General features: G+C 45.4%; 1 protein-coding gene across 2 annotated transcripts in view; it reads left to right on the top strand.

The window, feature by feature from the left end:
• The window catches only part of sbno2b (strawberry notch homolog 2b), a 102,855-nt gene that overhangs the window by 37,472 nt on the left and 47,531 nt on the right, over positions 1-17,852 (top strand). The window contains exons 1-2 of one of the 2 annotated variants that reach the window (XM_029696018.1): positions 3,848-4,249; positions 14,688-14,796. In XM_029696018.1, coding sequence (XP_029551878.1) covers positions 4,233-4,249; positions 14,688-14,796 — 126 coding nt within the window. In that variant the 5' untranslated portion in view covers positions 3,848-4,232. Of the gene's footprint in view, positions 1-3,847; positions 4,250-14,687; positions 14,797-17,852 lie in introns of those variants that run through there. The other variant, XM_029696017.1, reaches the window with a different exon arrangement.

The following is a 17,852-nucleotide window of genomic DNA, read 5'->3' as shown; positions in this document are numbered from 1 at the left end:
ATGGCAAAGAGAGTATATGTCACCTAAACCTCTAATCCCTACCAACTGTTGATTTAATCCGATAGAGTCGATATCCGAGCACCCGAAAAAAAATAACCCCCAATAAAATCCGTCAGTTTAAGCTAGAGATCAGTTTTTGTATTGGATTCGTCTCAATCCCCTGCATCCGCACTTCCGCATCTGCGGTGAAAGGTGACCGAGCTAAAGCGGTCTTCTCACAAAATTGTCTGTAACGACCCCCACAAGCGTATTGGGACTTCAGACAACTTCTGTCTGTATTTCATTTTTTTAAATTTAACCTTTATTTAACCTTTCAAGTCTGTTAAGAACAAATTCTTATTTACAATGATGGCCTACACCAGCCAAACCCGGACGACACTGGGCCAATTGTGCGCCGCCCTACGGGACTCCCAATCACAGCTGGTTGTGATACAGCCTGGAATTGAACCAGGGTCTGTAGTGATGCCTCTAGCACTGAGATGCAGTGCCTTAGACCGCTGCGCACTCTAGAACACTTTAGCCCAAACCGTCTGAACAGTTTGGGCTACACACTAATATGACCTCTCTGTGGAAAATATGACATCTCCGTGGAAAGATGAGACTCTCACAAACACGTACATGTTGTTGTTTTGCTCTAGGACACCCACAGGCCTCGCAACACCCGTATCTAGGTCCCACGGTACCAGTTGAAAAATAAATGGACGAATATATGGAGACTGTTTAGTGCCAAAAATAAGGGGTTAAATACATGAGATCTTTCTTATCTCTCAGACATAGGGCACATACTTCAGAACAAACTTCCTTGAGATTTTTTTTGGGGTTGCTGATCTGTTGTTCCATGTAGTGAATCTGTTATTAAATAGACTGTAATGGGTTAACTGTTGATGTAGTTTGCTCTACCTCTTTGCAAAACCTGTGGTTTTCACATTTCCTCAGACTTTAGTTCGTTGGTAGTGGCTTCTTTAATCTATCATCTCTGTTGCAGAGATTCCCCACTTCGATAAAATATTAGGCTAACGAAAGTTGATTGATTCTACAACTATACTTATCAGCTGTATTAGTCCTGCTTGCCTCCTAATTACATTGTCATTATTGCTGTAATTGTAGCCAGACATCCAATAAATAGCATGAGAACAAGGCAAATAATGTCAGACAACAAATTAGTTATTATTATCTACTGTATCGTCTTCAGCTCTGCAGATCAGAATGATGTCTTGTAGCCGTCATTAAGTGCAGAGAGTTGATCTGACATATATGGTTAGATGTTTTTTTACTGTAGCTAAAATGGATTTGCTAGTTACCACACAGTTGATCAAGTCCTGTGGTACATTGGGAGACAAGTGATTAAATTAGTCTCAGCCTCATCCTCACATCCCTGTTCAGTGTGAGTAGATAGTCCTGTGCAGAAATGTGAATGGGTCGGTCTCCAATGCTCTGTTTACTCACCACTCTCTCACTCACTCACACACTGAGCGTAGCCTAGTGGTTAGAGCATTGGACTAGTAACCGAAAGGTTGCGAGATCGAATCCCTGAGCTGACAAGGTACAAATCTGTCGTTCTGCCCCTGAACAAACCCACTGTTCCTAGGCCGTTATTGAAAATAAGAATTTGTTCTTAACTGACTTGCCTAGTTAAATAAAGAAAAAAACACAAACACCACACACACTATTTTAAAATATCATTGAGATGCTGACTGGATAGATTTATCATTACAGAGCTCACTGAATGAGTGTGAGATCCAGCCAGGGTTGGGTGTGTGTGTGTTCAAGGGTTGCTATCCAACAAACGGCTGTACATGCCCCCTCAGTTTCGTCACCATGTGGTTTTGCCTCACAGTGTATCTCATATATCAATGCTTTGACAAACAGGCCACCCACCAGCTTGAGCTTCTGTTTACAGCAGTACTTCAAAAGCAGTAGATATCTAGGGTGTAGGCCTCTAGCTGCATTGGAACATGTATGGATCATTTTAAATGCAAACTGTTCCTCTGTCTACTGTATCTGCATTGCTGGCAGTCTAATGCCCTAGTCTGCAGTACAGGGGTGGTGAATTAATTCAGTTTCAATTCAGTTAATTCCATAGTGAATTGAAACAGGCTACCTATTTAAAAAGTAATCCTTCATGTAAATGGAACTGAAACCAAACCCTGACTGACGCACATACTGGTTGTTAACACAGAGTGGGAGATTGACACGACCTGATAATCGGAAGTAGCTAAATGAATGGCAGGTTTGTCTGGAAGTCAAAATGAAAGCTCCTGATGTGGTCAGTAGATAGGCCACGGAAGGATCATTGTGTCACATGTCTTTTGGTAAATTCTGCTGGCTTGCCACACAAGGAAATATTAAACCTCTTCTAGGAAAACAAGATATTGTTATTAATCCCCACCCCCCCATTCCTGTTAGTGTTTTGAGTGGGTTTATTTTGCCCTTCCTGCCCATGCTAGTATTTTATGTTTTTAGTGGGTGGATCAGCTTTAATATTGCAGATAAATTGTGGATTCTATCAATGTAATGTCTGCATCATTTCCAATCCCCCATATCTTTGTTGTAAAAAAATATATATATATATATTTTTTTAAACTAATATTTTCCTTTTTTATTTACCTCTAGCTATACCACCCCTGCCCTAATTGGAGTAAACTAATGGACAACAATATTTAGTCTTCAACTTCCAGCTTATACATAGTATATACATTTTACGGACGCAGTATATTTTACAATAGTTATTTTATTTGATTTTAGTCCCAACCGTCAGCTACCGTCAACCCCTCCCATCTTTCTCCGAAGCCCTTCCAGTTTTGATTTCTATCTGCCATATATTTTTCTGCTGTGATGTTTCACAAATGTTCTGAACCTTTCTATGCTAGTATTCTATAGATGATCAAACACGCCTTTCATCTGGGTCTCTGTAATCCATAGTTGTCTAGACAAGCCTGTAATTTGAGACGAGAAATGCAGGTTTGAGTTCTCTGAATATTAATGCTTCCACTTTTGGTTATCACGTCCTACTGTCCTGACCAAACTATTACAACTCGGAGGTTGTCACCTTAACTGGATTTATCTCCTCAGAATTCAATAACCGTTACGCATCAGGTGAGAAGTGATACTCGGTAGTCAATAAAGCATTTACTGGAAGATGGGTTATTTTCTGTTTGCCCTGCCCTATGTACATTAAATTGTGCAACACCAGCTTGAACCAGTCCAATACATGGAATAGCCTTTGTCACAGTTGGTTACAGAAATATTTGAGGGGTTTTGTAACACTACATAAAGCTGACTCATCCGGGAAAGGCTGACTTTGTGCTATTGGAATGCTGCTAGTGCTGACACCTTCTGGCAAGGTAGCAATTATCACTGTCATTTTTATTTAACCCTTATCTTACCAGGTAAGTTGACTGAGAACACATTGTAATTTACAGCAATGACCTGGGGAATAGTTACAGGGGAGAGGAAGGAGAATGAACGAGCCAATTGGAAGCTTTAGGATGCTGCACTGTGACCCCAGCTAGGTGGCTGACGGTGACCCTTTAAAATAAAGATGTTTGATTACAGGTGTGCATTTTCCACACTAACCAGGAAACCCGGATTTCTGATCCTAGAATATCTGGCTTGCTTTTTTTGAGATTTACCCCACATCTTGTGCCAATCACATCCCTGAATCTCCATGTTAAATTCCCCTCACACCCAGCTTTGATATACATATGAAACCGACAAACAAAGTTTAGACCACCAGCATCTCTCCCAATTGCTTATCTCTCCCGTTCTCTTTAAATAACAACCTCAAGTCCATCAACGATCCTCCAGCTGGTCTGTGGCCTGGGTTGGAGGACAGTTTTGTCCCTCAATCCCCGTTGTATACATTAACTCACACAGGATTTAATTCTATGTTGCGCTCCTCATTTTGTCACCGTCATGCCCTGCCTGCTGTGACTTGGTGAGAAAGTGAAAATATCCAACAGGCAGCAGAAGTGAAGCGGGTGTTTTTCCACTGAACTGCGTTGTGATTCCAAGAAGCAAAAGTGAAAGAGTGGAGTGCCTCCATTCGCTTAAGGTCAGGAGTCGCATGAAGCCCTGAGTGTAGAGAGACAACTCCACACAGCTCTGCCACTCCAGTGTCTTTGTGATGGTGTGTGAGTCGACTCGGTACATCTCCAATGTGTGTTGTCTGTTGATTTCTGTGCGAGTTTGACTGGACAGGGGCAGTATGGTCAGCGTGGCCTTCGTGGATCATGGAACCCGATGATGGGTAGGGGCTGTTCTCTCTCCGTCTCTGACTCTTTCTCTCTCAACTCAATTCAAAGGGGCATCTCAGATGTTATATTATTAGCTACGTACAAAGTTGTAACAGTGTGCAAGTAATTGTAGTATGATTGGCAAGGGAAAATAAATAAACAGATAATAAATATTGGTTGCATGTATATGTTGGTTGAATGTACAAAGGTGTTTGTGCTCCACTGGTTTCTCTTGTGGCAACAGGTCACATATCTTGCTCATGTGATCGCACACTGCGGTATTTTGCCTAACAGATACAGGAGTTTGTCAATGGGGGTGTAATGGTACACCAAACCCATGGTTTGGTACGATTTGGGGTCACGTTTCGGCACAGCTGGAAAATGAAATGCCAGCAGTTACTGTAGTTCATTTGTGTTTATTTAAGAAAATACAAAGTGTTGGTATTCCTGATTCCATATATGATCATGAGTCAAATAATGCCTGATGAGAGCACAATCAGGAATACCAAAACTTCTTAAATGAAAACACACAATTACTCACCAACACAAAAATAAAGTGCAACATGTGTGTGAAATCAATATGTAAACATGGCTCAGACATTGTATAGGTCCCCACTATGTTTTCTTACAAAGACAAAAATGTGCGCTTGTGTGACTCATAAAAGCATTGTGTTTCCTAGCACGGTACTTCTCATTTTCAAGTGAGGGGGAATAGGATGTGCTGTTACTGTTAAGTTGCTCTCTGTAGCTCTGGTGGTCCATCCATCTGAAGTAGGCGCAACATAGTATTCATTGGTCAATTCATTGACAACTTAAGGCTTTAGCTTGCTTTATATAGAGCTGGCTCTATCTGTTTGCTGAAAAGGGTGCGACAGAGCGAAGTTCGTAATGTTGCACGAGCACTTTCACCAGTTGCTGAAACAACCTATTCTTCTCATCAACTGAGAATGGGTGCATATCCACGGCTATAAACATACCGATCGCTCTTGTAATTTATTTGGCCCCGTCAGAATCGGCTGCGAAGGGCTGCTTGAATGAAGAGGTGGTAGGAATACTGGGGTGATGTTGGCGTAAATGTGTCAACATGTTTGAGGTGTTGCTAATCTCGTTGAGCAGTGGCAACATACTCTGTCCATCGCCAGTGTAATCTACAAGAAAGCCAAAATGTTCCCAAACTGGAGATTTAAACAATGACGGAGAATCCTCCTGGTTTATCGTTCTCGCCATCATACAGAACTTGTTCAAATCAAATATTATTTGTCTTATGCTTTGTAAACCACAGGTGTGAACTTTCTGAAGATACTGTATATTCCCTTTTGCGAGACTGGAGCCGTTTCGTCTATCCAGCTGTTCCCTTCTATGTGTAGCCTGCTGCTACAGGTAACTGCCAAAATAAAGGAAATGCCAGCAAGTGTCTTAATAGGGTGTTGGGCCACCACGAGCTTCCAGAACAGCGTCAATGCACCTTGGCATAGATTCTACAAGTGTCTTGAACTTCCTGTGTAGACACGCCCAATGCTTTCAATATACACTGCTCAAAAAAATAAAGGCAACCCTAAAATAACACATCCTAGATCTGAATGAATGAAATAATTTTATTAAATACTTTTTTCTTTACATAGTTGAATGTGCTGACAACAAAATCACACAAAAATAATCAATGGAAATCCAATTTATCAACCCATGGAGGTCTGGATTTGGAGTCACACTCAAAATTAAAGTGGAAAACCACACTACAGGCTGATCCAACTTTGATGTAATGTCCTTAAAACAAGTCAAAATGAGGCTCAGTAGTGTGTGTGGCCTCCACGTGCCTGTATGACCTCACTACAACACCTGGGCATGCTCCTGATGAGGTGGCGGATGGTCTCCTGAGGGATCTCCTCCCAGACCTGGACTAAAGCATCCGCCAACTCCTGGACAGTCTGTGGTGCAACGTGGCATTGGTGGATGGAGCGAGACATGATGTCCCAGATGTGCTCAATTGGATTCAGGTCTGGGGAACGGGCGGGCCAGTCCATAGCATCAATGCCTTCCTTTTGCAGGAACTGCTGACACACTCCAGCCACATGAGGTCTAGCATTGTCTTGCATTAGGAGGAACCCAGGGCCAACCGCACCAGCATATGGTCTCAAAAGGGGTCTGAGGATCTCATCTCGGTACCTAATGGCAGTCAGGCTACCTCTGGCGAGCACATGGAGGGCTGTGCGGCCCCCCAAAGAAATGCCACCCCACACCATAACTAACCCACCGCCAAACCGGTCATGCTGGAGGATGTTGCAGGCAGCAGAACGTTCTCCACGGCGTCTCCAGACTCTGTCACATGTGCTCAGTGTGAACCTGCTTTCATCTGTGAAGAGCACAGGGCGCCAGTGGTGAATTTGCCAATCTTGGTGTTCTCTGGCAAATGCCAAATGTCCTGCACGGTGTTGGGCTGTAAGCACAACCCCCACCTGTGGACATCGGGCCCTCATACCACCCTCATGGAGTCTGTTTCTGACCGTTTGAGCAGACACATGCACATTTGTGGCCTGCTGGAGGTCATTTTGCAGGGCTCTGGCAGTGCTCCTCCTGCTCCTCCTTGCACAAAGGCGGAGGTAGCGGTCCTGCTGCTGGGTTGTTGCCCTCCTACGGCCTCCTCTACGTCTCCTGATGTACTGGCCTGTCTCCTGGTAGCGCCTCCATGCTCTGGACACTACGCTGACAGACACAGCAAACCTTCTTGCCACAGCTCGCATTGATGTGCCATCCTGGATGAGCTGCACTACCAGCACCGCCAGCATTCAAAAGTGACCAAAACATCAGCCAGGAAGCATAGGAACTGAGAAGTTGTCTGTGGTCACCACCTGCAGAACCACTCCTTTATTGGGGGTGTCTTGCTAATTGCCTATAATTTCCACCTGTTGTCTATTCCATTTGCACAACAGCATGTGAAATGTATTGTCAATCAGTGTTGCTTCCTAAGTGGACAGTTTGATTTCACAGAAGTGTGATTGACTTGGAGTTACATTGTGTTGTTTAAGTGTTCCCTTTTATTTTGTGTATTTTGTGTCCCTAATTTACTCAACTGTTTTCTTTATTTTAACAGTTACCTGTAGAATGGACTGAGAGATATCGCTTGAGTCGCGAAAAAATTGAATATAATGTTGCGGATACATTTCGGTATACTGAGAGCTTTGCGATTTCTAAAAGGACATTTTGGAGCCTTTGTTCATGTTTTTTCGGGGACCGCATATAGGGTTGGGTGAGATCCCAATTTTCATATCGTCCTTCTCCCATCTCCCATCCTAGCAAAAGCTAGCTTTTTCAAACAGAAATTTGCGTCCTGTAACACAAACTCCAAAAAGTTCTGGGACATTGTAAAGTCCATGGAGAATAAGAGCACCTCCTCCCAGCTGCCCACTGCACTGAGGCTAGGAAACTCTGTCAGCACCGATAAATCCAATATAATTGACAATTTCAATGAGCATTTTTCTACGGCTGGCCATGCTTTCCACCTGGCTACCCCTACCCCGGTCAACAGCCCTGCACCCCCCCACAGCAACTTGCCCAAGCCTCCCCCATTTCTCCTTCACCCAAATTCAGATAGCTGATGTTCTGAAAGAGCTGCAAAATCTGGACCCCTACAAATCAGCCGGGCTAGACAATCTGGACCCTTTCTTACATTTACATTTAAGTCATTTAGCAGACGCTCTTATCCAGAGCGACTTACAAATTGGTGCATTCACCTTATGATATCCAGTGGAACAACCACTTTACAATAGTGCATCTAAATCTTTTAAGGGGGGGGGGGGGGGTTAGAAGGATTACTTTATCCTATCCTAGGTATTCCTTAAAGAGGTGGGGTTTCAGGTGTCTCCGGAAGGTGGTGATTGACTCCGCTGTCCTGGCTTCGTGAGGGAGCTTGTTCCACCATTGGGGTGCCAGAGCAGTGAACAGTTTTGACTGGGCTGAGCGGGAACTGCGCTTCCGCAGAGGTAGGGAGGCGAGCAGGCCAGAGGTGGATGAACGCAGTGCCCTTGTTTGGGTGTAGGGCCTGATCAGAGCCTGAAGGTACGGAGGTGCCGTTCCCCTCACAGTTCCGTAGGCAAGCACCATGGTCTTGTAGCGGATGCGAGCTTCAACTGGAAGCCAGTGGAGAGAGCGGAGGAGCGGGGTGACGTGAGAGAACTTGGGAAGGTTGAACACCAGACGGGCTGAGGCGTTCTGGATGAGTTGTAGGGGTTTAATGGCACAGGCAGGGAGCCCAGCCAACAGCGAGTTGCAGTAATCCAGACGGGAGATGACAAGTGCCTGGATTAGGACCTGCGCCGCTTCCTGTGTGAGGCAGGGTCGTACTCTGCGAATGTTGTAGAGCATGAACCTACAGGATCGGGTCACCGCCTTGATGTTAGTGGAGAACGACAGGGTGTTGTCCAGGGTCACGCCAAGGTTCTTAGCACTCTGGGAGGAGGACACAATGGAGTTGTCAACCGTGATGGCGAGATCATGGAACGGGCAGTCCTTCCCCGGGAGGAAGAGCAGCTCCGTCTTGCCGAAGTTCAGCTTGAGGTGGTGATCCGTCATCCACACTGATATGTCTGCCAGACATGCAGAGATGCGATTCGCCACCTGGTTATCAGAAGGGGGAAAGGAGAAGATTAATTGTGTGTCGTCTGCATAGCAATGATAGGAGAGACCATGTGAGGATATGACCGAGCCAAGTGACTTGGTGTATAGCGAGAATAGGAGAGGGCCTAGAACAGAGCCCTGGGGGACACCAGTGGTTAGAGCACGTGGTGCGGAGACAGATTCTCGCCATGCCACCTGGTAGGAGCGACCTGTCAGGTAGGACGCAATCCAAGCGTGGGCCGCGCCGGAGATGCCCAACTCGGAGAGGGTGGAGAGGAGGATCTGATGGTTCACAGTATCAAAGGCAGCAGATACGTCTAGAAGGATGAGAGCAGAGGAGAGAGAGTTAGCTTTAGCAGTGCGGAGAGCCTCCGTGACACAGAGAAGACCAGTCTCAGTTGAATGACCAGTCTTGAAATCTGACTGATTTGGATCAAGAAGGTCATTCTGAGAGAGAGAGCAGGAGAGCTGGCCAAGGACGGCACGTTCAAGAGTTTTGGAGAGAAAAGAAAGAAGGGATACTGGTCTGTAGTTGTTGACATCAGAGGGATCGAGTGTAGGTTTTTTCAGAAGGGGTGCAACTCTCGCTCTCTTGAAGACGGAAGGGACGTAGCCAGCGGTCAAGGATGAGTTGATGAGCGAGGTGAGGTAAGGGAGAAGGTCTCCGGAAATGGTCTGGAGAAGAGAGTAGGGGATAGGGTCAAGCGGGCAGGTTGTTGGGCGGCCGACCGTCACAAGTCGCGAGATTTCATCTGGAGAGAGAGGGGAGAAAGAGGTCAAAGCACAGGGTAGGGCAGTGTGAGCAGGACAAGCGGTGTCGTTTGACTTAGCAAACGAGGATCGGATGTCGTCGACCTTCTTTTCAAAATGATTGACGAAGTAATCCGCAGAGAGGGAGGGGGAGGAGGATTCAGGAGGGAGGAGAAGGTGGCAAAGAGCTTCCTAGAGTTAGAGGCAGATGCTTGGAATTTAGAGTGGTAGAAAGTGGCTTTAGCAGCAGAGACAGAAGAGGAAAATGTAGAGAGGAGGGAGTGAAAGGATGCCAGGTCCGCAGGGAGGCGAGTTTTCCTCCATTTCCGCTCGGCTGCCCGGAGCCCTGTTCTGTGAGCTCGCAATGAGTCGTCGAGCCACGGAGCAGGAGGGGAGGACCGAGCCGGCCTGGAGGATAGGGGACATGGAGAGTCAAAGGATGCAGAAAGGGAGGAGAGGAGGGTTGAGGAGGCAGAATCAGGAGATAGGTTGGAGAAGGTTTGAGCATTGGGAAGAGATGATAGGATGGAAGAGGAGAGAGTAGGGTGAGAGAGAGAGCAAAGGTTGGGACGGCGCAATACCATCCGAGTAGGGGCAGAGTGAGAAGTGTTGGATGAGAGCGAGAGGGAAAAGGATACAAGGTAGTGGTCGGAGACTTGGAGGGGAGTTGCAATGAGATTAATGGAAGAACAGCATCTAGTAAAGATGAGGTCAAGCGTATTGCCTGCCTTGTGAGTAGGGGGGGAAGGTGAGAGGGTGAGGTCAAAAGAGGAGAGGAGTGGAAAGGAGGAGGCAGAGAGGAATGAGTCAAAGGTAGACGTGGGGAGGTTAAAGTCACCCAGAACTGTGAGCGGTGAGCCATCCTCAGGAAAGGAACTTATCAAGGCGTCAAGCTCATTGATGAACTCTCCAAGGGAACCTGGAGGGCGATAAATGATAAGGATGTTAAGCTTGAAAGGGCTGGTAACTGTGACAGCATGGAATTCAAAGGAGGCGATAGACAGATGGGTCAGGGGAGAAAGAGAGAATGTCCACTTGGGAGAGATGAGGCTTCCAGTGCCACCACCCCGCTGGCCAGATGCTCTCGGGGTATGCGAGAACACGTGGGCAGACGAGGAGAGAGCAGTAGGAGTAGCAGTGTTTTTTGTGGTAATCCATGTTTCCGTCAGCGCCAAGAAGTCGAGGGACTGGAGGGTAGCATAGGCTGAGATGAACTCTGCCTTGTTGGCCGCAAACCGGCAGTTCCAGAGGCTGCCGGAGACCTGGAACTCCACGTGGGTCGTGCGCGCTGGGACCACCAGGTTAGAGTGGCAGCGGCCACGCGGTGTGAGGCGTTTGTATGGCCTGTGCAGAGGGGAGAGAACAGAGATAGACAGACACATAGTTGACAGGCTACAGAAGAGGCTACGCTAATGCAAAGGAGATTGGAATAACAAGTGGACTACACGTCTCGAATGTTCAGAAAGTTAAGCTTACGTTGCGAAAATCTTATTGACTAAAATGATACAGTACTGCTGGCTGGTGAAGTAGGCTAGCTAGCAGTGGCTGCGTTGTTGACTTTGTTTGAAAGTGTAGCTGGCTAGGTAACCTCGATAGTTTCAGTGCTACACCTTATCATGATACAAAGGCAACTATGTAGCTAGCTAACCTGGCTAGCTAACCTCGATAATTACTCTAAACTACACAATTATCTTAGATGCAAAGACAGCTATGTAGCTAGCTAACACTACACTAATCAAATCGTTCCATTGTAATGTATTAGTTTCTACAGTGCTGCTAGTCGGTAGAAGTTGGCTAGCTAGCAGTGTTGACTAAGTAGGAGAATCGCGGCGCGGCGGACGAAAATAGCTGGCTAGCTAACCTTGATAATTACTCTAAACTACATAATTATCTTAGATACAAAGACAGCAAAGACAACTATGTAGCTAGCTAACACGACACTAATCAAATCGTTCCGTTGTAATGTATTAGTTTCTACAGTGCTGCTAGTCGGTAGAAGTTGGCTAGCTAGCTAGCAGTTGTTGACTAAGTAGGAGAACGGTGCCGCGGCGGACAAATAGCTGGCTAGCTAACCTCGATAATTACTCTAAACTACACAATTATCTTTGATACAAAGACAGCTAAGTAGCTAGCTAAATAATTGCTCAGATCAAACAAATCAAACCGTTGTAATGAGATGTAATATTACCTGCGGAGCGAAGTGCTCGCTCCATTTGGAATACAACCTTCCTAAAATGATCCGGCGAAATTGTTGCAACCCCTATTACTAGCCTGTTCAACCTCTCTTTCGTATCGTCTGAGATCCCCAAAGATTGGAAAGCTGACGCGATCATCCCTCTCTTCAAAGGGGGAGACACTCTAGACCCAAACTGCTACAGGCCTATATCTACCCTACCCTGCCTTTCTAAGGTCTTCGAAAGCCAAGTCAACAAACAGATCACCGCCCATTTTGAATCCCACCGTACCTTCTCCACTATGCAATCTTGTTTCCGAGCTGGTCATGGGTGTACCTCAGCCACGCTCAAGGTCCTAAACGATATCATAACTGCCATCGATAAGAGACAATACTGTGCAGCTGTATTCATTGATATGGCCAAGGCTTTCGACTCTGTCAATCACCACATTCTTATCGGCAGACTCAACAGCCTTGATTTCTCAAATGACTGCCTCGCCTGGTTCACCAACTTCTCAGACAGAGTTCAGTGTGTCAAATCGGAGGGCCTGTTGTCCGGACCTCTGGCAGTCTCTATGGGGGTGCCACAGGGTTAAATCTTCGGGCCGACTCTTTTCTCTGTATACATCAATGATGTTGCTCTTGCTGCTGGTGATTCTCTGATCCACCTCTACGCAGACGACACCATTCTGTATACTTCTGGCCCTTCTTTGGACACTGTGTTAGCTAACCTCCAGATGGGCTTCAATGCCATACAATTCTCCTTCTGTGGCCTCCAACTGCTCTTAAATGGTAGTAAAACTAAATGCATGCTCTTCAACCGATCGCTGCCCGCACCTGCCCGCCCGTCCAGCATCACTACTCTGGACGCTTCTGACTTGGAATATGTGGACAAATACCTAGGTGTCTGGTTAGACTGTAAACTCTCCTTCCATACTCACATTAAGCATCTCCAATCCAAAATTAAATCTAGAATCGGCGTCCTATTTTGCAACAAAGCATCCTTCGCTCATGCTGCCAAACACACCCTCGTAAAACTGACTATCCTGCCGATCCTTGACTTCGGCTATATCATTTACAAAATAGCCCCCAACACTCTACTCCGCAAATTAGATGTCTATCACAGTGCCATCCGTTTTGTCACCTAAGCCCCATATGCTACCCACCACTGCGACCTGTATACTCTCGTTGGCTGGCCCTCGCTTCATTTTCGTCGCCAAATTCACTGGCTCCAGGTCATCTGAGTCTTTGCTAGGTAAAGCTCCGCCTTAGCTCACTGGTCATCATTGCAGCACCCACCCATAGCACGCGCTCCAGCAGGTATTTTTCACTGGTCATCCCCAAAGCCAACACCACCTTTGCCGCCTTTCCTTCCAGTTCTCTGCTGCCAATGACTGGAACGAATGGCAAAAATCACTGAAGCTGGAGACATATCTCCCTCACTAGCTTTAAGCACCAGCTGTCAGAGTAGCTTACAGATCACTGCACCTGTACATAGCACATCTTGCACCCCAGTATCTCTACTTGCACATTCATCTTCTGCACATCTATCACTCCAGTGTTTAATCGCTAAATTGTAATTATTTCGCCACTATGGTCTATTTATTGCATTACCTCCATCTTACCTCATTTGCACACACTGTATATAGACTTTTTCTATTGTGTTACTGTATATTTGTTTATTCCATGTGTAACTCTGTTGTTTGTGTCGCACTGCTTTGCTTTATCTTGACCAGGTCACAGTTGCAAATGAGAACTTGTTCTCAACTAGCCTACCTGGTTAAATAAAGGTAAAAAAATAAATAAAATGGAACGAGAGACATTGTTAAAATTAACAAAGTTTTGATGCATGCTTCTCTGAAGGAAGAACCGCACTGACTCTTGAGCAGCATGTGTACATGCTGCGCACACACACACACACACACACTGTGTGTAGTCTGGAGTCGCTAAGGCAACGGGCCTGCCTGCTCTGCTTGGAGAAGAGGATTGGGGGGAGCAGACAGGCAGAGAATGGAGAGGAGAAAAAACGGAAGGAAATCAAAATAGCAGTGGCAGTTTCTCAAATACGGCAGAAAGCGAACACTATAGTTAAACTTAGGGGTCGCGTTAAATGCAGAATTCAGTTTTTCCACAAAGAAGAAAAAAATGCCCAAGAAATATCTTTGCGTTTTGTAAACCCAGATCTAAAGTGCATCTTATTGTAATTTCAGTTGCACTTCTCCACTCGGATCAGAATTCATCAGGAGACTGTGCTCTGACTGATGTATAGCTACTTTAATCTGGTACTTTTCGGGGTAGCCTATTTTCTCCAGTAAAATACAAGATTAACTTCTAGCGAAAACTTAGGAATTGTAGCTGGCTACATTCTTTCTATGATAAACATTATGAATATGATGGCCATGCATCCTTTTTGCAAAAAGTACTTTGCTTTTTCATTGTAAACTAATTTACTTGTGTGACTGCCTGCCAAATAGCAAAGCACTTCTGTTAAGGTGTCTGGACCCTTCTGTAACATGCCATTTACATCACAAATAGAGATTTGGTTGTAAAAAAGAGAACTCCTTTAGGATAATGACTCATTTGGTTGAATAGCTTGTGTTATGACTCCACAGTTTGTATGGGTTGATGTATTACACTTTGTGTGCATGTTGACTTTATTTATTCCTTTTATCCTCTCACTATTCTTGCTCTTAGATATGTCTTTGTTGGGCTAGTATGAGACGGTTGTTTTTCCAACCATGCCATGCCAAAATCTTCTAGTTTCCTTTGTTTAAATAAATTCCAAACGCCTTCTGATTCAACTTCTGCCCACCTAATGATGACTAGGGAGTTCCCTTGTGAAACCTGCTATCCACAGCGCTCTGCTCTCGATCTCTCAGTACATCTCATTAAGCTGCCTTACCTCTGACCTTTTTCAGGCAATACCACTTGAATGCCCCTATGCCCGATATGCACATGGACATGTTCAGCCATTCAGGGTTCCATGACGATTTCCTCAACCTCCCCAGGAACGGAGACTTCCCTCAGGTAAGATTTCCCTATAACATGCTCCCTCTGTCCCCCTCTGTCTCGCTCTCTCTCTGATCCTGTCTTCAGGATGGTTGGTTATTCCTGGCTGCAGAAACTGATTAAAACGTTGTCTGACACTGTCTACGCTACCTGCTCCTTTTCCTGTGAAGGCTTGTTATTAATAAGCCACTGTCATTTAGCAGGGCTTTAGTTGTTGCCATCAGGTTCTATTCACTCTGTCACTGAGGAAAATGGCTGCTCTCATTGCACCTTTTGAGGAACACTTTGAAAGCGTGGGGTTTTTCGGTCAGAGTTTTTGCATGGAGGAATTTTATCTCTTGCTTTCTTCCTCATATTTGCTTGTTGAGTTTATGCACCACCGATCACCCGGGGGCTTTTGGGACAGGGAATTTCACCCCTCTGTTTATATTTAGCATCCTATGGGCTATATTTATTTTCTTCATTTATATTGCCCACTTATACACACTTTGTGTCAACCCAGGCAATTCCACTTCTCTTCATATGGAAAATGAATCCCTCCCCTGGCCTCCACTGACTGAGATTAGCCTTAACAACACAGACCATTGACTTCTCATCTGGGCTTGTTTGTATGGAGGTTGTGTGTTAGGATATTAACACATTGGGCTCCAGTAGCTGTGGGTAAAGGAGAGCAGTGATGTGTTAATGAAGAGCCAGTCAGTATGCCTCTCACATCCGGCCTGTCCTGTATCAGGTGGCTGGTGAGTAATGAGTGTTCAGTGGTTGGGGGTATGCTTATTTACTTTATGAAGAGCCTCTTACCCAAGTGTGGCACCTGCCAAGTACGCACAGATGCCTGGGAGGAGTGAATGCCCTACAGCTCCCTGGCACTGCCCAGCTGTGTGGTGTAGACTAAAATGGGTGCTGCACACACTGTACAGAGCTCCACACACACACACACACACACACACACACACACACACACACCGGTGTCATATGACACAAACATACCTCTGAAATGTCAGTTTTGCTTTGTAGACACTTGAATGGGTGTAGGTGTTTTGTGATTTTATTCTGATTACAGCATGATATTCAGATGGGGATTTTAGGAGAACAAAGATAGCAGCTTGTCTTTGTCATATAGGAACAATGTTATGTTATGCGTTCAGTGTGGTATTTCATAGGGGATTTTCCTAGTTTTTCATGTAGCTTTTTTTCTTCTTGACAAGCAGTGTGATATTTAGACTGGCCTTTCTAGTTGTCTGAATTACTGTCTCCAACTCAACCCACAAATAATATACAGTTCTTTCAGAAAGTATTCAGACCCCTTGACTTTTTCCACATTTTGTTAGGTTACAACCTTATTCTAAAATTGATACAATTGTATTTTTTTCCTCATCACACAATGACCTGTTTGGTTTGTCATTATGGGGTTTCAGAATTTTTTTCTAATTTATTAAAAATTAACTGAAATCACTTTTACATAAGCATTCAGACCCTTTACTCAATACTTTGTTGAAGCACCTTTGGCAGCAATTGCAGCCTCAAGTCTTCTTGTGTATGACACTACAAGCTTGGCGCACTTGTATTTGGAGAGTTTCTCCCATTCTTTTCTGCAAATCTTCTCAAGCTCTATCAGGTTTGATGGGGAGCGTTGCTATTTTCAGGTCTCTACAGAGATGTTTGATCGGGTTCAAGTCCGGGCTCTGGCTTTGGGACATTGAGACTTGTCCCAAAGCCACTCCTGCTTTGTCTTGGCTGTGTGCTTAGGGTCATTAGCCTGTTGGAAGGTGAACGTTCGCCCCAGTCTGAGGTCCTGAGCGCTCTGGGACAGGTTTTCATCACAGATCTCTCTGTACTTTGCTCCGTTCATCTTTGCTGCGGAAAAACATCCCCCGACCACCATGCTTCTCCCCTGCTAGAAACCGCAGGGCTCTCCAGAGGATGGTGAGGTCTGCCCAACGTATCACCAGGGGCAGACTGACTGCCCTCCAGGACACCTACAGCACCCAACAGCCAAAAAGATCATCAAGGATATCATCCACCCGAGCCACAGCCTGTTCAACCCGCTATCCTCCAGAAGGTGAGGTCAGTACATGTGCATCAAAGCTGGGACCGAAAGACTGAAAAACAGCGATTGGAGGTTTGTTGGGTCATTATCCTGTTGAAAAACAAATGATAGTCCCAATAAGCACAAACCCGAAGGGATGGCGTATCGTATGCTGTGGTAGCCATGCTGGGGAAGTGTGGCTTGAATTCTAAATAAATCAGACAGTGTCACCAGCAAAGCACCATCACACCTCCCCCTCCATGCATCACGGTGGGAACCACACTGCGTCTCACAAAGACACGGCGGTTGGAACCAAAAATCACAAATTTGGACCCATCAGACCAAAGGACAGATTTCCACCGGTCTAATGTCCATTGCTCGTGTTCTTTGACCCAAGCAAGTCTCCTCTTCTTATTGGTGTCCTTTTAGTAGTGGTTTATTTGCAGCAATTCAACCATGAAGGCCTGATTCATGCTCTCTCCTCTGAACAGTTAATGTTGATGTGTCTGTTACTTGAACTCTGAAGAATTTATGTGGCAGTTTCATTAAATAGTAACCGCAAAACACCAGTCTCAACGTCATCAGTGAAGAGGTGACTCCGGGATGCTGGCCTTCTAGGCAGAGTTGCAAAGAAAAAGCCATATCTCAGACTGGCCAATAAAATGATTAACATGGGCAAAAGAACACAGACACTGGACAGAGGAACTCTGCCTAGAAGGCCAGCATCCCAGAGTCGCCTCTTCACTGTTGACGTTGAGACTGGTGTTTTGCAGGTACTATTTAATGAAGCTGCCACTTGAGGACTTGTGAGGCGTCTGTTTCTCAAACACTCTAATGTACTTGTCCTCTTGCTCAGTTGTGCACCGGGGCCTCTCACTCCTCTTTCTATTCTGGTTAGAGCCAGTTTGCGCTGTTCTGTGAAGGGAGTAGTACACAGCATTGTACAAAATCTTCAGTTTCTTGGCAATTTCTCACATTAAATAACCTTCATTTCTCAGAACAAGAATAGACTGACGAGTTACAGAAAAGTTATTTGTTTCATTTT

This window comes from Salmo trutta, chromosome 17, assembly GCF_901001165.1.
Source record: "Salmo trutta chromosome 17, fSalTru1.1, whole genome shotgun sequence".
Lineage (NCBI taxonomy): Eukaryota > Metazoa > Chordata > Actinopteri > Salmoniformes > Salmonidae > Salmo > Salmo trutta.
The sequence above is the reverse complement of the archived record's forward strand: the minus strand, read 5'-3'. Positions and strand labels throughout refer to the sequence as shown.